This window comes from Lathyrus oleraceus, chromosome 7 (assembly GCF_024323335.1).
Source record: "Lathyrus oleraceus cultivar Zhongwan6 chromosome 7, CAAS_Psat_ZW6_1.0, whole genome shotgun sequence".
In the NCBI taxonomy this organism is placed as follows: Eukaryota; Viridiplantae; Streptophyta; class Magnoliopsida; order Fabales; family Fabaceae; genus Lathyrus; species Lathyrus oleraceus.
The window spans coordinates 207,575,123-207,599,284 of NC_066585.1; the positions used below are offsets into that span (position 1 = coordinate 207,575,123).

A 24,162-nucleotide genomic window follows, 5' to 3' on the forward strand; every position below is an offset into this window, starting at 1 on the left:
CAAAAAATATTAAATAAAATATAATCATGAGTATCTCAATAAATATAATGGAAATTAAAATAATAATTACTTAAATGAGTCGGCATTATACCTGGAATAACTTAAACCAATCTTCCTTCTCATCACTAGAAAGTACTCCATAAGTCGGCCAAAACTTTTTATACTTTTCTTTAATAACTTATGTTATACACGATACTGTCTGATATGACGATACAAGGTTAAACAACAAAATTTTGAGTTAGTATTAACAAAAAAAAACAACTCAAATTTAAAATTTTAAAAATAATATATAAAACATAAACACTTACCTTCCTCAATCGAAGTGAATGACAAATCCACCCTTGTATTTCTTAATTGTTTGTGGCGGTGCATTTCTCAGAATGCACGTCCTCCTTCGCTCCTCATGAGCACTGTCAGGAGCATTGATATCTCCATGATTATGAGAATTGGTATCTCCATGACCATGAGCACTAGTATCATACTCATCATTCTGCTCATCATACGTAGAATGCACGGGTGAGGAATGTGGCATGCTAGTTCCACCTGCCTCCATATATGGCATAGAAGGCTGCATGGAATGCATGATAGATCCATCTACCTCCATATATGGCATAAAAGGCTGCATGGAAGCCATAGGAAACCATATGGAATGAAGGTGTTGTGATGCATAATAGGTGTATATCTAAGAGGACTAATAAAAATTGACACATTTATGGGTGAGAATAAAGAAAAATCAGGAGTGGAGTAATCCGATGAAAGATCCAGATATGGGTGAAGTAGAATACACAGGCGGTGGAGTAGGATGCACAGACAGTGGAGTAGGATGCATATGCGGACGAGGCACCTGAGTCGAAAGTGGCATATGAATAAACATATACGAATCAAGAACCTCGTCTACAATGAACCTTGTGCGGCAAGCCTTACCCTTACCCTTTTCCTCACTTAGAGGTAGCATTTCCCCCTAAAATATATCGTAAAAACATAAAAATAAGAGTAATATTAATTCAAGAAAATATTACACGATAGTATTATTATAATATATGTTACACAATACATATTATTCAAATTATTCATCGTTGTAATCTTCATTGTCGTCATCAAATCTAATATTATTGTCTTTAGACTATTCTGACTATTTTTGCTTTTCTTCTACATGATTTATTGACAACAAGATAGTTACGTTAACTTGTTGACCCGCAATTACAATATCACCCAAACTTGTAATCTCCTCAATTTTAATTACCCCATTAAATGGTGAAATCTCGTCATTTTGGTATGCAACATCATCTTCCATTACACCATTAGTTTCAATATAACCCATTGGGTTGGACCTGATTATAACATACCATCCTCGTTTACTTAGTTAAAATGAAGGATAAGGTGCGTAATAAACTTGCCTAACATTATGTGCCATTATGAAAGGGTCATACTCTTTGTACTTTATATCCATTTGAACCACAACAATGTTATATATATTTTTTATCTATTTTAGTTCCTCTAGAAGATGAATCATACCAGTCACAATAAAACGAAACAAATTTATTTTCCAAATCCATATAGTTATATACCAACTCATAAATATGTGTGATAACACCATAAAAGTCGTCCTCACCACCCTTCGTAACTCCTTTTACAACTACACCATAATTTATTGTTTTCTTCACTTCTGTCCATGTTTAAGTTTGAAAGTTATATTCGTTTACAAAACATGTGTGCCATTCATTTGTACGTTGATGAGGGCCTTCGGATAAACTTCTCAAATGGATTATTTCAGGACTTGGTGCAACAATGCATGATAACTGTTGCTTGAACCATGCAAGAAAATAAGCATGTGTGTAACCAATTGATGGTTGGTCGCCCATGCTTTGAAAATAGTAGGTATTAAATGCCCTATTTTAGGGGGAAAATATGTTAAAAAATGTGACAAGTATATTTATTCAAAAATAAATACATACTTAATTTAATATACTTACTCAAGATATGGTTTAACTTCAATGTAGTTAATCAACATATGAACATGAGCAAATTGCATTTCTTTTTCAGACAACTAATGCACACTCGTCTTTCCAGAAGGACGACCGAGATGACCGAAAACTGATAAGGTGAGTCGACCTCTTTCACTAAAGTGAACTTCATTCCTTATGATTCTCGGAGTCAACATCATATGATTGAAATAATGAGTAAAAATGTGAAGTTTCTCGATGCAAGTAATATGCACATGTTGATCCCTAAACTCTTGCCTTATTTTTACTGATCGCTTTGAATCACCCATGAATCGTTCAAATGGATACATCTATCTATATTGAACAGGTCCACCAAGGTAAGCTTCATAAGCAAGATGCACAGGGAGATGCTCCATAGAATCAGAGAAACCTGGCGGAAATATTTGCTCCAACTTGCAGAGAATGACATGAATATTTTGGTCCAATTTAATGATGTCATCTACTCTTAAAGATGACACACAAATGTGTTTAAAAAATTGACTAATCTCAATTAGTTGATTAAGAACATGCTTGAGAAGTGAACTGAATGCAATTGGAAACAATCGTTCAATGAAAACATGACAATCATGATTTTTCATTCCATGCAACTTCCTAGTTTTTGCGTCAGCACATCTTACTAAGTTAGAAGAATAACCATCGGGCATCCTTAACTGATTTAACCACCGACAAACTATTTTTGCTTCTTGGGGAGTAAGAGTGTAACAAGCCTTGGGTTTTAATAATTTTCCATTTGGTTGAGGTTTCAACTCCAAGTCTTTTCGATTACACAAAAGTTCCAAGTCCTTTATAGCCTTCTCATTATCTTTTGTCTTGCCTTGGACATCCATCATTGTGTTAAATACATTATCAAAAAAATTCTTCTCAATGTGCATAACATAAATATTATGTCACAACAAATTATCCTTCCAAAATGGGAGGTCCCAAAAAATACTTCTTTTTATCCAATTGTGTGTGTCCCCATATCCTTGAATTATACATGCTTTACAATTATCTGTGAATTTTGGTAGGTCACAAATGTTATTCCATACTTCAGTCGCTGACAGACGAGGGGGAGGAAAATCTATTACTTTTTTTACTTTTCTAAAAGCATTCTTATTTTTTCTAAAAACATGGTTTTTAGGTAAGAACCTATAATGACAATCAAACCACAAACTTTTCTCACCCATTTCCAAAGTAAACACTTTTGTGTATCCCATGCTAAGTAGACATCCTATTTTGCCATGCATACCCCAACCAGACAACACGTCATATGCAGGAAAGTCATTAATTGTCCATATCAAAGTAACTCACATATTAAAGTTTTGTTTACGAGACACATCATAAGTCCAGTCTCCAATCCACAACCTCTTCAAAACATTAATAAAAGGTTGTAAAAAAACATTTATTCCCGCCTTTGGACTCGACTGTTATGGAATAAGGCATGTAAAAAACATGTAAGGTTTCTTCATGCACGTCTCAAGAGGGATATTGTACGGGGTAACAATAACTGGCCAACAAGACTAGGCAATTGTTGGCGATTGGATATACAGAGTAAAACCATATGAGCATAATCTGAGCCTGATATTTATGGGTTTTGCTCCAAAATCTGAATGTACTTTATCAAAGTGTTTCCATGCCTCACCATCAGATGGATGTTGCATCATGCCTGAACTATTGGTATTTGTATGATGCCATATCATTTGGCTTGCATTATGAATTGACACGAACATTCTTTGTAATTTACGTATTATTGGCAGATAAAACATGGACTTCACTGAAACTCGTTTTTGCTTTTGATCAATTCCTTTACTGCGAACTAAATACCTCATACTCTGACAAAACTTACATTCTTTCAGTCCCCCGTCATTTGTACCAAACTAATTATCATAAAACAACATGCAACCTCCAATGCAACAATCGATCTTTTTTACTTCTAGTCCCAACTTCGACACCATCCTCTTCATATCATAATAACTTGTAGGCATGTTTTCTTTCACAAGAGTCGCACCCAACATCATTTTTACAAATAATTCCAAACATTGATCAGGAACATTCCAATTTGACTTCGCAACCAAGAGCCTCACACACATGGATAACTTGGAATCAAAAGACTCCTCAAACTGTGGTATATTTATTTCTTTCAACAATTGATAAAACTTATGCGCTTTCTTGTTTGTAAGCTCTTTTGCATTAAAATCTTGAGGTTCATCATAAGTCACATTCACCTCTAATGCATCACCAACCATATCATCAATGAGATTAAATTGTTCTTGGTCTTGAAAATATGATTGACTGCTTGATGCCTCTCTATTTATCTCAGGTCCAACGTGTGTTTGACTGTTTGAAGCGTCTTTATTCATCTCTGGCAGTATTTCTCCATTAGAATATCACACCCAATAATTTGACATAAAACCATCTTTCTCTAAGTGACGTTTCATTACATTCGGGTCACTAATTATATTTCTGCAACCACACTTTAAACACGAACATCTTACCCCTCATTCTCTTAGACAACATTCTTGAGCAAACACATATGTGAGAAACACAACAACTCTTTCTTCAAAATATGTAAGCCCACATCTTACTGGATACGTTCTATCATACATCAAACTACGATAGAGCTAATAATATTCCATATTGCCCATGTGCAACGTTGTTCATGTTCAAATTTAAATTTAAGAAAATGGGAATTGATCTATAGACAAACATATAACTATATTATGTTTCTAACTAACATATCTTATAACTAACATATATTCATAACTAAATTATATTCTTTACTAAATTTAATTATTATTCTAATTAAAGATATGCTTTTTTCTAAAAAAAATCTATATTTTTTCAACACATATATTTAATACATATTTAATGTTTTAAAAAATATATATAATTTTTCTTACAAATTTACATACTTTATAAATATATTTTAACTTACAAATTATATAATTTTATAATTTAATCCATATTTTCTATAAATATATTACCAAAATATATTACATACTTTCTAAAAAAAAAGTGTATATTAATATATACTCTATTATTTTATAAAAATATATAATATGTTTCTTAAACTAAATTTACAAATTTATTGACAACAAAATATATAAACATTATCATGATAACTAAATATATTCATAACTAAAATATATATTTTTTACTAAATTTAATTATTATTCTAATTAAATATATACAATTTATAAAACAATTCTACATTTTTTGAATACATATATTTAATGCATATTTAATATTTTCATATAAATATATACTTTTTTCTTACAAATTTACATACTTTATAATATATTTTAACTTACAATTTATATAATTTTATGATTTAATTCATATTTTCTATAAATATATTACCAAAATATATTAATTTTTTAAAAAGTGTATATTTTTAAAAATAATTAAATTAATATATTACAAAACTGTATTACAAATTATATACTTTCTAAAAAGTGCATACTTTTTAAATATATTACGAATAATACACTTTTATGATTTAATTCATATTTTCTAAATAAAAAATGTATATTAATATATAATCTGCTCTTTTATTAAAAAAATATAATATGTTACTGAAACTTATTTTATAAATATTCTTTGACAAAAATATTTAATATATGTTTAATGTTTCCAAAATAAATATATTTTTTTTTCTTACAAATTTACATACTTTTTAAATATATATTACAATATAATTTGTTTTCTATAAGATTTAATTCATATTTTCTATAAATATATTACTAAAATATATTACATATTTTCTAAATAATATTAAAATATAATTTGTTTATTAAAATCTATTCTTTTATAAAAATATATAATATGTTTTTTAAACTAATCTTACAAATTTATATACAACAAAATATATAAACAATATTATGTTGTATATTTATACACTAAATAAAAAATCTTTACATTGTCGGTATATATCAATTAATCTCATAATATAAACAACATATACATATTTATATATTAAATAATATACAATACATATATACAATATATACATATTTATATACTAAATAATATAAACAACATACAATATATACATATTTATATACTAAATAATATAAACAACATATACTGTTTTTTTTCCAATTTTATTCTAACAAATATTTTATAAATACTAAAAAATTTTAGAAATAAAAATAACATTTTTGATATATATATATATATATATATATATATATATATATATATATATATATATATATATATATATATATATATATATATAACACAACATCACACCAAATACAACACTAATTAATACTCCTACCAAATACACCTAAAATCTTAAAAGAGAAAATATATATATGTACTACCTAAGAACAAATTAGAATCCTGCCTAATTTAATTTGAAGCTCTCTATTGATAAAATTTAACGAATTAATTTATACATGCAACACATAAAATCAAAAAATAATATTTACCTAATTTCATAATGGTAGAATATTTGAAAGATGAAGAAATGTAATGTTTGAATTTACGAGAGTTGTTTTTGTTGTGAAAGAGAGAAGAAAAGTGAGTTGTTTTTTGGCGTGAGAGAGAAGAAGAATGGCGGGAGAGAAGAAAAATGAAAGAGAAGAAGAAGTTTGGGAAATAAGAAAGGAAATTGCTGATTTATGGGTGACAAATGGTGAGGGGCATCCCCAGATAGCACCTAACGGTCATAAATTGCGAGGGGCAACCCCTAGTAAATTTATGACGTGTTCAGAGTGCACAAAATGTGTAGAACATTGCGAGGGGCTACCCCACACGACCAAAGCGAATAACATTTGTAAGGGGTTGGCCCTCAGAATTCATGACGTGTTACAAACATTTTTCCTGCATGTAGCAGACTTTAATAGGTGTAATAAGTGCAAGGTTTGATTTAACCCTTACAATTGGTGAGGGGTATCCCCTAGCTAATTGAACAAATATAATTGGTGATAGGTATCCCATTGCAAATGACAACATTTTTCAGCCCATTTTTGCGCTATTTGCGACGGGTGACCCCTAACAAAGTGCAATTTCAAAATTAAAAAAAAAATCTTCCATGTTTGCGAGGGGTAACCCCACAGTTTTATTTTATATAATTTTGTTTTTATATTTTGAGTGTTGCCGGGGGTTTAACCCCAAGCAAAATTGTTTTTTTAGTGAGGGATTTTACCCTGACAAAATCCCTTAGCTATACAAGATTTTTTTAGTGATATTTGTATTAATAATAAACTTTTTATTTATTTATAAAAATATTTGTATCAACAATACGTTTTTCCCGTCTATAAAAATATTTGCATCAACTATAAACTTTTTCCCATTTATAAATATTGCGCTATTTTTTATTTGCGACGGGTGACCCCTAACAAAGTGCAATTTTAAAATTAAAAAAATAAATCTTCCATGTTTGCGAGGGGTAACCCTACAGTTTTATTTTATATAATTTTGTTTTGATATTTTGAGTGTTGCCAAAAATTGTTTTTTTAGTGAGGGGTTTTACCCTGACAAAATCCCTTAGCTATACAAGATTTTTTTTGTAGTGATATTTGTATTAATAATAATTTTTTTTATTTATAAAAATATTTGTATCAACAATACGTTTTTCCCGTCTATAAAAATATTTGCATCAACTATAAACTTTTTCCCATTTATAAATATTTGTATCAACAATACACTCTTTTCTAATTTATAAAAATATTTGTATCAACAATACATTTTTTTCCATTTATAAAAATATTTGTATCAACAATATATTTTTTCAATTTATAAAAATATTTGTATCAACAATACATTTTTTTTTGTTTATAAAAATATCTATATCAACAATACAAATTTTTTATTTTATAAAATATTTTGTATCAACAATGAACGTATCCTCACTTATAAAATTATTTGTATCAACAATACACTTTTTCCGTTTATAAATTATTTGTGTCAACAATAGACATTTTCAATTTATAAGAAAAAACATACAAATTTCAAATGTTTAGTAAACGTCTAAATTAGGGATAAGATATATGCATGTGGGTCTAAGCTATTTCCTTTGTTGCTATCTTATTTATGCATATTATTTACTTATAAGCAAATGTTTATAAATTGTAAGCATGTAATTGAATGTCTTATATGTGTTTTAAAATTGATATTTATTCTGATATAAATATGCCATTTTGGAGATACATTACAAACCTTGTATTCTTCTAATGACTTTATGCCAACAAAGTCTCAAGCCATTATCATTTTAAACAACCTCTATCTTACTTACTGCTATTATAAAAATCAGTTCCCAGTCACATAAATCAACTTTATTTTCTTCAAACAAAAAATACACTCATTTACAATATTTAATAATACTATCTAAAAATTTGTAAAACACATTCAAGTTAGGTTAGAAATTAGCGATAAACCTTTAACGAAGAGAGTGTAGATTGCAGACAATGAATTTTTTCTGCCAAGTCATTCATTCTCCTTTCTGACTCATCTATATACATATCTCTTTTTGATATCTTTTGTTTCGTTTTTTCAAGAACCAATTATGCATTAAAGTAACTTCTTAATGAATCCCTTGAATTGTTCTTACATGACATCTTGAGTAGTAAATCTTGTAGTTATCAATGTTGGACTTGTCTTGGGAATGTACCCCGCAACATAACCAAATAACACAACCATCAAAATCAAATACCAACATTTATAAATTCGAATCGCTCAATATTCATCTTTCAACTCACCTTATGGTTAGTTTTCAAGTCGTCAATCTGCTTCTTAAATACCTCAGACAAAAAATCCTTGCAAATAAACTTGATTGCTTCCAAATGGTCACCAAACCAAGGCCGCTCCATCGTATATCTAAATCGCACACCAAATTCGAATCATAGTCAATTCATTACAATTTCATAATAATTCACTTCAGAGATTCATAATAACATACAATTAGATAGAAAAACACATTAATATCAATAAATAGAATAATCCTATTTAGGTTTAGTTTGATTATAATTACAAAAACTAAGTAAAATCAATGTTAATAAGATGTTTCATAACAGATCTCGATGATGAAAAAAGGATAGAATTAGAGTTTGGAACAACCATTCTGGGAGTTGATGAAAAAAGGATAGAATTAGAGTTTGGAACAACCATTCTGGGAGTTGTTGACCAACCTTTCAAAACAGATACTTATACTTTGAGAATGATCAAATTTCACTTTATTTCTCTGAAGCACTTTTCAACCACCAACCAACCACGAGAGTCAATTCCATACAATTTTTGCATATTTAAGTCTACAATTCCATAGGTATAATTTTTTTATTATTATTATAGTAGAGGAAATTGATTTATTTTAATAAAGGCAAAAAAGTCTACAATGTTTTTAACATATTTAAGGTATAGTGTTCTTTTAAGAACTTTCTAGAGACAAAATCATCCAATTAAAATAAATTTATACTTTATAGTTTTGTTCGGTATGCAAAAATGTAGAGGTACATTTGCAATTGTTTGGGTTACATTTAACAATTATCTTGGGCCTTATGTACTAGCCCAGCCCAGCCCAGCATGATTTACATATCTCCTTAATCGCATACAACTCCTCTCCATCCTAAAACTGAAACTCTTGTTCACTCTCTTCCATTTCGCACGCGCGCTTTCTTCTTCCATTCCGTAGCGTGCTTTTGACTTCAATGCCGTTATTCTTTCTTCTATAACACCAAAATATTCAAATGGCATGTTGCTGTAAGTACAACTATTTGTTTCTTCACTCGCATTTCTTGTGGAGAAGAGTTCCATTTCCTCGCCGTCGCGTTACCGTAACCGCCACCGCCGGAATTTACTCTCGCAACTTTCAATCTCCGAAGTTGCTCAGTTCTTCACGCGCACCACTCTCGAAGGTGAACCACTCGCGTAGTTAACTTTATATTATTAATCACCGTGCTTTTTTTCTTGTCAAACTTAAAATTATATTTGTTTTTTTTTTTCGCGTTTCTTCGTTAGGGCTATTGTACTGAAGCTTTAGATTCGCGTGGAGATGGAGTTGTTTCTGCGACTTCTCAGAGCAATGCAACGTTGGCTCCAGAAATTAGTTATGGAGCTGCTCCAGCTGTGCAGCTTGGTTCGGTTAGCAATGCGGAAGCTGCGGGGAGTAGTGATTCTTTCAATGGGAGAGTCATGCTCATTGATGGCACATCGGTAATTCATAGGGCGTACTACAAGCTTTTAGGTATGCGTTGTTGTTTATGTTTAAGCGTTCTATGTTTTATTTTGCTTATTTTTTTTAATCTCTTCTAGACTAGTTTATTGAATCATTTTTGTTTGTTTTGGAGATGCTCATTTGCAATTGTTTATGAGAAAGAGAATTTTAATCATATTAGTACTTGTTTAATAAGACTAGGCAGGATGAGATTAGAAGAAAAGATAGATAAATGGTTGGGGTAGCCGTATAGTACAAAAGATTGGTGGAAATAGACTTAGGTGGTTTGGGCATGTAGAGAGAAGTCTTGCACAAAAGATTGGTGGAAAATAGACTTAGGTGGTTTGGGCATGTAGAGAGAAGTCCTGCACAAAAGATTGGTGGAAAATAGACTTAGGTGGTTAGGGCATGTAGAGAGAAGTCCTGTAGATCAGATGGAGAGGAGTCAAACAACTAAAGGTAAAGGAAGATCCAGGAAAACTTTAAGAGAAGTTATTAAGAAATATCTTGAGATTAACAATTTGGATAAAAGCATGGCCTAGGATAGAATATTATGGCAGAAGTTGATCCATGTAGCCGACCCCATTTAGTGGTTGTTGTTGTATTGTTAGTACTTATTTGACAAACTTTTGGGTTTTATTCGTATGTTTTGATAATGATATAGTTAGAAGTTAATTTGCCTTCCTCTTATTTTGTTTTATTTATTTTTTATTAGGGGTTTTGTTTGAAAAATGTAAATGATTGTTGTTAATCCATGTTGGTTTGATAGCGAAACTGCACCATGGTCATCTGACACACGCTGATGGAAACGGAGATTGGGTTTTGACGATATTTTCAGCGCTGTCATTTGTAAGTTATTTGTTGAGTTTTTATTTTCTCATTTTGAGTTGCAGAATTTGCAAACATTTATGCTACTGTCATCAGTTTTTTTTCATCTTCTTGGTGCATAATTTCTTTGATGTTGTTATATTGATCTCTAATGAGTACAACTATGGATGAAGGGTATTTCCCCCCTCATCAAGCTATTCTGAATTTTATGGAAGAATAGAAACATTTCATGGTAAATTCTAATTTTAATGCCCAACTTTGGTTAAAAAGATTGAGATTAATTTGAGACACTGAATTGATAAATGAAACCTTGGATCAAGATTATTTGTTACTCCCTCCATCGTAAAATAACCGTCTTATTTGACCATGTCTTCACCTTTATTTGTCACACAGATTAAATATTTTTTACAAATGAAAGAGAGAAAAATACTTTTTTTACTAAAATACTCTTATCATGTAATGCCAACAAGCCAACAACAACCGCGCCTTATGCTAATAAATATGACCTAAACATACACACATAATTAAATAATAATAAAATTGTGTACCTTGTATTGTTGGTTTCATTAATTCGTTGACAAAAAGTATGTGAGAAGTGTATGCTCTCTTACTGATGATTGGCACATCAATTTGGATTAGTCTAACTTAATGGGATAGTCAGAATATATAACCATAAGATTTCAGATAGACTTTGTCAGTATCACTTTTAGGGATGTCTTAGGGAAGCCATGCCAAATATATTTCTCCATAGTAAATGTTACCACTTTAAGGGCTCCCATTTTTCATAAAGGGTTTTTTGTGTTTTAGTAAATTCATTTGTGATGATAGCATCAAGTTTTTCTAAGCGAAACCCAAAAGACCTTTATAAAATATGAGAGCACTCTAACAGAGTGGGCCTGGTGATAACATTTAACATGGAGAAATCTATTAGGCAAAATATCCCTAAAAATGATAATACCAAAGTCTATTTAAATTCTTGTGGATATATATTTTGACTATCCCATTAAGACTAATCTAGTAAAAGGGCAACACACTTATAACATACTTTTTTGAATTGATGGAACCAACAACAACACTAAGGTACACAACTTCTATTATTATTTAATCATATATGCTATATTATGTGTATATGTTTAGGTGATACTTATCATATCCCATTAAGCGCGATCGGTGACATGGATCAAGTTATGCTATAGGGTTCTATTAAAGACCACGTTTCTATCTAATTAGTTAATCTTGAGATATTTTTTAATAGTTTTTCTAGATCTTACTTTAACTCTAGGTGTTTGACTTTTCTCTATATGCCAAAACCACGTAAGTCTATTTTCCACTTTCTTTTCTACTATAGGTGCTACCTAATCCTCTCTCTAATATTGTCGTTTTTAATCTTATTTCGTCTAGTCTTACCACACATCCAACTCAACATCGTCATCTCGTCTAGTCTAGTCTTACCCCAACACTCTCTAATGCTGTATTGAAAATTGAAAGAAATTAGTCATTTTGGAACATTTTTTTTTTGACAAATATGTCATTTATGTTGAGACAGAGATGGATGGTGTATAAACTATTCTTAGAATGCAACCTTTAAACTTGTCTAATAATTAAATATATGTGTTTATAGTGTCAGAAAATGCAGAAGTACCGGTTGCAAAGATGTGGTCTTAGAAGTGCTACAATTTAACTATTTTCGAGCATAATTGTCTTATGGATGAAAGACACATGCTTAATGAACAATAATTTTAATTTACACTGAAGAAACTGTGCAGTGTTTTTTTCCAATGTCAAGAAAAGGGGGAAAATAATGTTGTGTTCTTGGAAATCATTTAAATTTAATTTAAATTTTCCATTTGTTTCACTAAAAATGCAAGTTGTATATGATAATTTTAACTGTGACTGAATCAGTGTTGTCAAATATCGGCCATGGCGAATTGCGGTGGCAGATTTTTTGACAACCGCCGTGAGCTATGTGTGAAGGATGGATGCGCCAATCGCCATGACATTTTATGGCGGAATCTGGCTTTCCGCAATCACAACCGATAACACTGGTTTAAAGGCACAGAGAAGTTTCGTTTTGTTTGATATGTGTCATTTTTATGTTTTAGTTACTCTTGGTTTTCTTTCTTGCAGATAATTGATGTTCTGGAATTTATCCCTTCCCATGTGGTGGTATGTTTTATCCTTGCATTTATCTACGTGAAATGCTTGCATTTCCTTTAAGTTTATTATCCTCACTAGTTATCTGTGTGAAAAGGTTGCATTTCCCTTTTCGTGTATACAATCAGTTAGTCTGGCTAAATAATGGTTTCTTTTGCATGCAGGTAGTGTTTGACCATGATGGTAAGATATCGAATTCCTCTTCTATATTTGCTAGTATATTTTGCATTCTATTTGGATCCCTCATGGTAATAGAAAATAAGTTTCTTTTAATTATAATAATAATAATACTCTATTTTGATTATTTTATTCTTGGGATGTGCTTCCATTGGTCATAAATTGAGTTGAAGTTTTGTTTGCATGTAGGGTTGTGTTACACACCTTATGTTTCGATAAGATCATGTTGTTTTTTTTGACCAAGTTAGGATTCTGTTATTGACCAAAAACATTATAAAAAAATCATTGACTGTTCACAACGATAATATAGATGCTGAGGGGAGACATAGGCATTAGGGTCAAAATGATGGACTTAAGAGGGTATTTGTGTAAACATCTTAATTTAACGTCAATAAACACTTTATATGAGAGCTTATGCATAAGTTGATTTTACAATCAAAGAGACATTGAGGATAAGCTATGTGTATAAGCTGTTTCTGTAAGTGATTTTGGAATGCCTATAAACAAATATTAAAACAACTTACGGGTATATTATAAGTTAGTTTTATGAACTCTTACAAAAAGTGAGCAAGTACGTCTGTTTTAAGCAAATTAGATCCCGCCTAATCCTTCCTTAGTGGATGAACCCTTAAGACTGGAAATGCGTTCTTGAAGTAAACCAAAAGCAGAATTGACACCCGTGCAACTTTATTACTGTTAATATCGTCTTTCCCGTGAAGAGGCCTAACCAATACGGTCTGGATTTTCAACTGAACGTCCATCAATAATTTCGATTTAAATAACACTGATGTCTACGGAGCACTTGGATGTTTTTTTCTACACAAAAAGCAGTGAGGATATGTTGAAATGGTCATGAAAATAGAGTAGTTTGATGCGGTTTAGTGTGACTTAAAATTTTAACATGCACATATTTCTTCAGTCTGAATTCCAGACCGGTCCTTAAGAAATTGTTTGTCATACATCCTTTATGCTTCAAATCAAAGAGATGAGAATCTTTTTACCCTTGGAAAGCATAAATAGATTTAACGAATTATTGTTTGATTGATGATTCCTCAAAAAACTCTTGCACTGATAACCAAGGCTGTTGTATTTATGCAAAACTTATTATGATCAATGAAGAAAGTGTCATAGAAGGAATATTATGATCAGTTGAGTGCAAGTTGCTTCTACAAGTTATTGATGCACTGGTGGCATTTGGGCATACTAAGGATTTGTACACATCATTTTGCATATCTTTCTCCTTAGAGTGTAACTTGCGTTTCTCAAGTGATTTGTTTAAAGCCTCTCTCGATTGTCAAGTAAAATCTTAATAAAGGAATCCTTTTCATTTCAGGAGTTCCTTTTCGTCATACTTGTAATTCATCAAAAGAAAGTTTTACTGCTAAAGGTATGTTAAATTCTGAGTTTCAGTATCTTTGAGGGATGAAATCGGAATGTAAGACCAATATCAAAATTTAAACCCCTTTGTTTTGTGGTTATATATGGGTAAGGGCCGAGTGTAATGTAATTTTAATTTTTTATCCTCTAATTCTGACAGAAGCCCAAGGTATGAGAACAGTATGGATAGGTTGTTTATTTTATTTATTGAAGAAGTTACAATTACAGAAGAAAAATTCTCAGTTATTCCAGAGCCTGGCTGCTTAGAGAGATGTAAAAAAAACATAACATTGTCTGTCCCTGTGAATCATCCTTTCTCTCCACAGTTCCCATCAAATTCTCCTATTTGAGTATTTAAAGATATGTTTGGCTTCCCCAGATAAATTGTTTTTTCACATTGTCCCTGCCCACCTTAAACAAAACTCCTCTTGCTCCTGGCCTTCTTATTGGCGATACATACTAGGTATACCTTTTGATGTTCATACTTCATATAGTCTAGGTTAATTCATTCAAATGAAGTACTTTGGTCATCAAATGGTTGGTGGTAATCCAGATAATACTCTCAACTTCTTAGGAGGGGAATAACAAGAAAGAAAGGTTCTGGACTTTGAATTTGGAGGATATAATGCTTTCAGTGTCATTTCTAGCAGAAAGTGTTGATGTTCTACTCCTCGGTTGATTTCCTTGTAGTTTGTTCTTTTTGGGCTTCAGCCCTCCTGTTTCCCCAAATAAACATAAGTGATTATGTTCTTCCCGGGCCGTTTTTTCTCATTTTTATTTATATTCCTTCTTCAAGCTTCATTGGGACCACAATATCTATGTTAGAATTGTAAGATGTAATAATGTGGTTGCATGACCTTAATATTATATTCTGCTTTTATTTGTCTCACTTTGGATTTTAGTGATGCTTTGATTCAATTTGAACATTTGGACCGGGATAGTTAATATTGTATTTTGTGGTATTTTTGGAATAAAAGTTAAATGACTAGTTAACCTTTTTATTTGAGATTTACCTGATTCTTTGACCATGTTCTTAACACATTGTTTTACAGCTTCTTAATGTGATGCGTCCTAATTTGATGTGCACTTTGTTTGAAGGCCAGAACTTTAGGCACAATCTATACCCTTCGTACAAGAGCAATCGTCCTCCTACTCCTGATACCATTGTTCAGGGACTTCAATACCTCAAAGCATCCATCAAGGCTATGTCCATAAAAGTCATTGAGGCAAGTTGTGGATTTATATTGCTTAGAGGTTTTAAGGGTGTATATTTAACTTATATAAATTCATTAAATGATAGGTTCCAGGTGTAGAAGCAGATGATGTGATTGGAACATTAGCCTTAAGGAGTGTTGATGCCGGGTACAAGGTGATATTACTAATTAATAGCTTCAAGATAGAGGAATGGTTCACACTCTCTAACTCCGATGCACCTCTACAAATTTAAAGAAAAAATGAAAATAAATATTTTCTTGACCAAGTGAAAAATTTACCACTACAGTTGTAAGCGTGTGTTCATGTTGCTGAATAAAACCATTCCTTAAGACATATAACTTCATATTATTATACTATTATGAATTAATGTTAAATCATGTACTCGGTTATTGAAAAGGAGGGAGGGGCAATTATAAATGGGATTAGTCTGCTTGAATAATAAAATCTAAATAGCATGGTGCTAGAATAATAAAATCTAAATAGCATGGTGCTGCAGCTTTTTGTCATGGAAATGCCCTCAGTGATATTATTAAGTCCCTGTCACTAATTTGTCTCATCTTGATGATAGGTACGAGTTGTCTCCCCAGACAAAGACTTTTTTCAGATTCTATCTCCGTCGTTACGTCTCCTAAGACTTGCTCCACGTGGTGATGAGTAAGTATCAGACATGATTTAGAGTTAATATCATAATGATTTAGTGCAATAACTAATAGGAATTTATTTTTATCTCTGCTATAAAATTATGAGAATTGTCTAATTAAGGGTTTTTATTCTTTTTTCCTCTTACCCTTTTTTACATAAAAAATTACATTACCGGAGGAAGAAATTGAAAAAGATGTTGCTCTAAACTCTCTGGCTGTGCAGTTTTTCAGAGTGGGGACAGTTTTAATTTACGGGCTATATAAATAATATGATGTTGCTTTATATATTTTTTTTGTTTCTATTATTTTTGAGTTCTGTATTACTTGGAATATTATCGGTACCATATACTGGGCAATTCAGAAAAAATAATATACTTTCTTACACGTCAAGTTAAAAACAAATTGCAACAAAGCTATGGCGAAAAGGTTTTCAACATTTTCAGTTTTCATTTTTTAAATTGTGTTCATTTAAATTGTTAACAAGGAGATGAAACTTGCGTGATGGGCAATTGTGATAGAGAGTAGTTGTGTTCATTTTTTCAGAAACAATGAAAGACTGGTTTTGGAAATTTTTATATTTTTAGAAATATCTTGATCTATTTTCAAAAGTTGTAAAAGAAAATAGTGAGAGAAATATTGGATCTATACTCTCTTATGTTTATTAGCGAAGGTAAAATGAAAGCATGAAAAATGGGAAATAAACTGACCTTTATTTGGTTGATTGTAATCTCCCATTCTAAGTAAATAAGTTGTTTACTCTTATATTTTAAGAGTTTTTTTTTTCTCAATAGGGTGGTTTCATTTGGAGTTGAGGACTTTGAAAAGCGATATGGAGGTCTGAAACCATCCCAGTTTGTGGATATGATTGCACTTTCTGGTGACAGATCTGATAATATTCCAGGTTATTTTGTGCTCCTCTCTATTTGGAACATCATTTTTATGAAATTATTCAAAATTGAACGAGGTTATGAAGTCCGAAAGCTTTTCAAAATTCAAATATGAGGGCATGCTTAATTTCTTATTTGTCACCTTTGAAATCAATGGATGATAAGATCTGTTAAAGTATTAGGATTATTACTTCAGTATTACTAGTCTTGTTATGTCAGGAGTGTGTTCTGTACCTGTGCCTCATCCAGTATCTTATTAGTAAGCAGTGTTCTCCCATTTCTCCTTTCTATCTTTTCCTATAATTTCAACAAGACCAAAATCCTATACAGTAACATTATAGAAAAAGTATAAGAGAGGAGCCACTTAATCTGCAAAATGAATGACCCATTTTAATTTACAATGCAAATTAATTCATTTTTTCCAATTGTACCCTTTATTATTATTACTTTCATCACTCCCAATACTTGATAATAGGTACTTTGGTAAAGACATTCTTCTCTCTTTCATTTATATACACCTTTCTTAATATGCGTGAAATAGTCAACTAGATCACTCATTATGGGACGGACGGAGGGAGTACTTCTCAATTCTCATACATCATAGCTTAATTCCTTTCGGACTGAAATCTCAAAAAAATAAAAATAAAAATGAAGTACACCATGTAATTGTTTCCCTGGACACTCATGTTTGTCACTGCATATGCTGATTAAAAACATTGGATGTTAATCTCCCATGTTTTGCAGATTTATGTCTTAATATACTCCTTTAGCAACAACAACAACAACCAAATATACTCCTTAAACATTGTTTTGAAATAGAAAACTTGTTGCCAACTCGTAAATGTTAGGTTCCTAAACATTGCAATCTATTTTACAGCATTTCATTCTTACTTCAAGTTCTGTTCCTGAACTTTATTTGTAACGAGATTATTATTATAAGGAACACCTAATTAAATATACAGGGGAAACAAAATTCAATACATTCCATTCTTCAAGGAACCACTTCCTCTAGGGTCATTCCTGCTTTGTCGAATCATCATTTATTGTCTTTCTACATATCAAACTGATGAATCATTACCTATGATTAGAGTCGAGAATGGAATGACTATTTTTTTTCAAAGCATGCTTTTCAGTTTTCAGGGGACAAGTTATATTTGCTTCTTAGATTTTATTAAGTGTTTAATACTTTTAATATTTTGTAAATACAGGAGTTAATGGGATTGGTGACATGTATGCTGTGCAATTGATCAGTAAATTTGGTGAGGTTTCATTAACTTTCTCATTTTTTTCAAAAGTAAATATGTTCTGGCATCATGAGAAGTCAACTTTCAGCAAGCACTGTGATTTCTGATTTTATTTCCAGAGTCAACTACTAAGAATAGTTAGTCTTATCTAATACACAAGCTTCTTTTATTTTCTTTGCCCAAAGTGAGCATCTAAGGAAACTTGGTATGAGAAAAGAAAATGAGTGTGTTAGTAAATTTGTTATGCACCCTATGCCAGTCCATAGGAGAAATGTGTAGCATGGAAAGAGAGGAGTCTAGGTCAAAGGTAGATAAAATTCGATAGGGAAAGGAGAGATTAGACTTGAATTTGGTAGGGTTTGCACCAGGAGTTGTTGACCAAAGTCCTGGTCTATCTGCGTAGTTTCTTTTCTTTCTGTTTATTGTTTGAGATAGAGATTCTGCACTGTATTTTCTGCATGTCATTGGAAATTGCTTCTTCTTCCGTAATCAAATAATTGGGTTCTTATCATCATTCCTTTGTTATATTCTTTAAGTGTTTGGCATGGCTGGAAAATCACATATTAGTTTTCCAGAAAATATAAATGTAAATTTATGGGCAAAAAAATGTCTATATTTCTTTCTTTCTGCATATGATTGCTTCTGACTCATTTCTTTTTTGCTTTTGGTTCTCATCCTTAGTGTTGTTTTGATGCCTATTTAAATTACTAATGTTTTGTTGGATGGTTGCTTGGCTGGCATTTGATTATTTAGTCATCCAAATAATCTAACAATGTAGAACAAACTTATTTGAAAAGTGTGTATTGTTACTCAGTCTTGTATTTTCATTTATTTCTGTATTTATCTATGATTTTATGTCATCATCTCCACTTTTTGAATAGGCACATTGGAAAGGTTGTTGGAATCTGTTGATCAAATCAAAGAGGATCGCATTAGAAAGGTATTCCCGATTCATGGTTATTCATCATGTAATGTGTAAAATGTTCTCACTGAAGCTTGTTATATCTTATTCAACATGATTAAAAAGATCTATTTAGCATCTGAATATAATTCTATCCCTTGTTTGAAACTATACTATATATGAGATACTATTGTTTTTACCTTTCGGAAGCGATCTAGTTGTGACCATTATGATGTCAATACCGACATTGTGATTTCTTTTGCCATTTTCTTTGCAGACCTTAATTGAAAATGCCGAGCAGGCTCGATTAAGCAAGGAACTGGCAAGCATCTCAATCTCTGATATTTTTTGTTGTTTTCATATACACATTTTTTTCTGTTTCTTATTCTGTCTTTTTATCCTTTAACCTGCAATTCGCATTTATACATTGGTGTTCAAAATTATGACAGGCACTGTTGCGTTCTGATCTCCCATCCTACATGGTACCATTTTCTGTAAAAGATCTCTTGTTTCATAAACCCGAGGTTTGTGACACCCAAGGCAGTTTCAATTTTCCATTTAGGTTTTTTATTTAGTTTTTGGCATGATCTTTTAGGTCCAACTATAGACCTTATTTAAAAGCCTCATATTTAGTGTAAGTTTTTGTACCATACGTATAATCATGCTCTCATCTCATAACTACATGGCATTTGCTTTAATACTGTGTCGGTGGATGAGATTAAGAATAGTAACAGCAGTAAAAATATGGGTTATTATTAAATGATCAGTTGAAACTTTACCCAAGACATTCATTCACGCATTTCTGAATTTATAATCGAACACCTAATCTTATGCATTGTTATTAAATGCAATAAACTTCAGTTCTGTAAATGTATGGGACTAGGCTATTAAGCTTTGACATTCACGATACATCTAACATTTGAAAATATAAATTCTGCACAGGATAATGGCAGCAAATTCAACAGCCTTTTAACAGCTATCAGTGCTTATGCGGAAGGGTTTTCAGCTGATCCTATCTTAAGGAGAACGGTTCGGCTGTGGGAAAAGTTAGACTCGAGGTGAACTTCATCTCGGGTTTTCTTTGTATAGCGAGGATACTTTGAATGTAGCATGTCAATACCGGAACCACAATACAGCATGAGGGGATTTAAGTGTATATAGCATACAGAGCATGCATTTTGATTATCTTTTCCGGTGATTGTTCTGCGATGAAAAGATTATTTAAGGTGAAAAGCATAAATAGTGGACAGAAACACAACATTATGATTTTTTCTTCTTAAAGTATAAGAAATGTAATTCTATGGAACATGATTTCCTACCTTCAAATTTTTAGGCATCCATGCAATTTGTGCATTTGATTGAGATTGGAGGATCTATACTTTAAGCTAGGTATTTTTGTTTTTCTTTAAAAGTTAAATTTGATATTAAATCTAAACCGTCTGAACTTGTTTCAACGATAAAAGATGAACCTAATGTGTATTTGCGAAAAGTGTGACAACAATCAATCCTATTCTTTAATTCAATATCTCTTAATTCCTTTGTGATTTTTGTCCAAAATAATAGTGCAATTATTGTAATGAAAAACTCATAGGAAGTGTTTATAAAAATGTTCATGTTTTAGTTGAGTTGATTAGATATGTTTTTGAAAAATCTATTGTTATTATGATTATTTATAACAATGTTAGTTCAGTTTATTATAAGCCTGTTACAGTTTTTTAAAGAATTATTTTTGTAGTCCAGCGTATATTTGTTTAAAACAATTTATAAAGAAAGAATTTTTAAGGAAAGCTTAAAATAAAAAACCTGTTTGAATAATTTTTGTAGAAATGTTATTTTAGATATTTTTTCAATATAATTTTTTTAGAATATAAATTTTTTAAACAATTACTTAAATTTGAAGTTATTATAAATAATTTTTTTATAAAAAAAATTAATATTGAAATATATTTTTTTTTAAAATTTATGATTTTAATTATATTTCAATCTTTAATATAATTATGTATAATGTATATTTATGTTATTTGATGTTGAAATTAGTTTTCGTTTTCCAAAAATAATTTTTAAAAATACAATTTTTGTAAAGCAAAAAAGAACTAAGCCTACATATATTTTTGAAAAATCTTTTTTCTCTCTAACTGCATTGTGCCGTTTTCAAAAAAATAAATAAAAACACTATTCATACAAATATATTTGAAAAATGGGTATTTGCTACTTGCAATATTTCTAGAATGGAGAAGGCACACTAAATCAAAATTATGAGAATTTTCATTTTTAGAAAGAATGTTCATGTTGAATAAATTGTTGAATATTAGAAAAGAAGACAATCCAATTAACTCTTATAGATGTAAAAAACACAAGACAATGCCACTGATGTTGACATGATTAATTGATTTTTTTTTTAAAATAATCACTAATTTCAATTTAAATTTCTAAATAATTCATCTAAAAAAATCTCCGAAATAACCACCTTTCTTAATTGATGCGTCAGTTGAACTGACACATCCAATTAAGATAGAGAGGAGGCGCCAATAACCTTGGCACATGCATTGGCGCATGCATGTGTGTATGCGCCACATGCATTGACGCATGCATGTGTGTGTGCGTCATATGCATTGGCACATGCTTTGATTTACTACTTCTATAAATACCACCCTCGCATCTCCCATTTTATTTCACATCACATAACTTCTTACCCTCTTCAATTTTCCTCCAATTTCTTCCATCAATTTCATTTTCCTTCAATTTTTTCAACCACCTTCATTTTTGTTTTCTTTAATCATGTATGAATACATTCACAAGAGAAATGCATATTTAATCTTTTCAGCAGTCGCACCTCCGCTAAAGATTCGACTTTGGAATATAGATTCGTTTGAACGTCTTAATCGGATGTTGAACTGTTGGTTAGAAGGAGAAATTGCAGATGGTGAAAGGATTAGAAGAATTCAATGGCTTGAGTCCATGTTCAACCAAAATGGAGAAGTGCGTGAATGATTGAATATTAAGACTGACAGAGACGTTCGCAGGATGATGCATAATATGTTCAAAATTGTTTTGATGGTTGTAATCGCTTAGTTATAGTAATGTTATTTTAATTGCTGTAGTTGTTTGTGTTGTTGTTTATGTGTTGCTTGTGTGTTGAATGTGTTGTATTTGTTTGTGATGATATTTCCTCACAAAGTTAGCATATGAAATAAATTTTGTTTTTAATATAAAGCAAAAGAGGTACATGTAAAATTATATTGTTGTGCTTGTTCCAACACTAGGACAGTTAGTACGATTGTGACATGGCTGACGACATGAACTACACAATCGAACCATTTTGTTCGTCGTATCCATTTTGGTTCAAATACGAGTGCTGTTTGGGCGATCCTTTTTCTTTCTTCGCATAACTTCATTGTGCTAGAGAATGTCCCTATTGATATCCAGACCACTAATCCTCTTTTGCAACAACTGAAAAAATAATTTTGTAAACATTGGATATGCTTATGACTTTGTAAACGTCATATAGTAAGTATGATGGATCCCTTCGAACCTTTGAACATGCCGTAATGACATGGGAGCAGGGCATACGAAAGGCTTGGAACTTTCTGCAGTCATACCAACCTCTATCTAGTTCCACTCTATATTGTTCCATCGACATGCTTTCATTGTGATCCATGGACTGAGCAACACTGTACCAACCTTTAGTACGGTCAAACACCATGACCACGTGTGTGTTAGCTTTGACAACTTTGTGTCTAATGAATTTTATTGAAGCGTCACTGAACAACTGTCCAGATTGCAACACTGAACTTTATTTGGTACGTCTAGTCTCAAACAACGCCCCTAGCCTGAAATGTGTTGCCTGCACTAAAGTGGTTATAGGTAGGTTTCAGATGCCTTTGAAGATAGAGTTCATTGATTCCACAAGATTTGTTGTCATGTGGCCCCAACATTGACCGTTGTCGTATGCCCTCCACTTCTCCAATAAAATACTATCGATCCACCGTACTGCATCTACTTTTGACAATCTGATGTCTTTGCGGTAGTGTTTGAAAGAAGGTTATATTAATGCGTAACCTGCATTGACAACCTTCTTCCGTAACGTTTTGTCTTTGATCTCCCGTATAAAATTTTGAGAGATATGTCTAGTGCAGAAGACATGCGTCGACGGAGGATCCTGCCAACCATTATCAATATTTTTGTATGCATTCACTATTGAAAGGTGTTGGTCAGAGATCAAACATAAGTTAGGTTGAGGAGCAACGTGCAATCAGAGATTTCTTAGGAAAAAACTCCATCCCTCAGCAGTCTCCCCTTCAACTAGGACAAAAACGATTGGAATTTTTTTGTTGTTGCCATCTTGTGCCATTGCCATCAGTAACATTCCTTTATATTTACCGTACAACCATGTACCATCAATTTGTATAATAGGTTTACAGAAAGAAAAACCTTTGATGCATGGTTGATATGCCCAGAAGAGACAGTGGAATATTCCATTTCCAATATCACAAGTCTCGTCTGGGGTATACGCCGACAACGTTTCTAATTTGACAATAGTCCCTGGAGCATACTGTTTAAGAGCCACCAAGTATTTTGGAAGTTGTTTGTAAGACTCC

General features: G+C 31.5%; 1 protein-coding gene across 2 annotated transcripts; it reads left to right on the top strand.

Moving 5' to 3' along the window:
* The first annotated feature begins 9,334 nt into the window (after window positions 1-9,334).
* Window positions 9,335-20,926, top strand: LOC127108154 (uncharacterized). Of its 2 annotated transcripts, XM_051045581.1 has the most exons (15): window positions 9,335-9,841; window positions 9,945-10,170; window positions 10,910-10,989; window positions 13,096-13,134; window positions 13,287-13,305; window positions 14,633-14,686; window positions 15,775-15,902; window positions 15,977-16,045; window positions 16,460-16,545; window positions 17,324-17,433; window positions 18,628-18,678; window positions 19,545-19,603; window positions 19,842-19,886; window positions 20,014-20,088; window positions 20,507-20,926. In XM_051045581.1, the coding sequence occupies exons 1-15, from the start codon at window positions 9,674-9,676 to the stop codon at window positions 20,624-20,626; spliced, it is 1,329 nt and encodes a 442-aa protein (XP_050901538.1). In that variant the 5' UTR covers window positions 9,335-9,673; the 3' UTR covers window positions 20,627-20,926. The 2 variants fall into 2 exon arrangements, with proteins under 2 accessions (XP_050901538.1, XP_050901539.1); XM_051045582.1 differs by lacking the exon at window positions 14,633-14,686.
* Window positions 20,927-24,162: the final 3,236 nt, after the last annotated feature.

Coding starts and splice junctions, on each gene's coding strand:
- LOC127108154 (XM_051045581.1), top strand. CDS start 9,674: ATGGCATGTTGCTGTAAGTACAACTATTTGTTTCTTCACTCGCATTTC. Junction 10,990..13,095: donor TATTTTCAGCGCTGTCATTT/GTAAGTTATTTG, acceptor TCTTTCTTGCAG/ATAATTGATGTTCTGGAATT. Junction 15,903..15,976: donor TGTCCATAAAAGTCATTGAG/GCAAGTTGTGGA, acceptor ATTAAATGATAG/GTTCCAGGTGTAGAAGCAGA.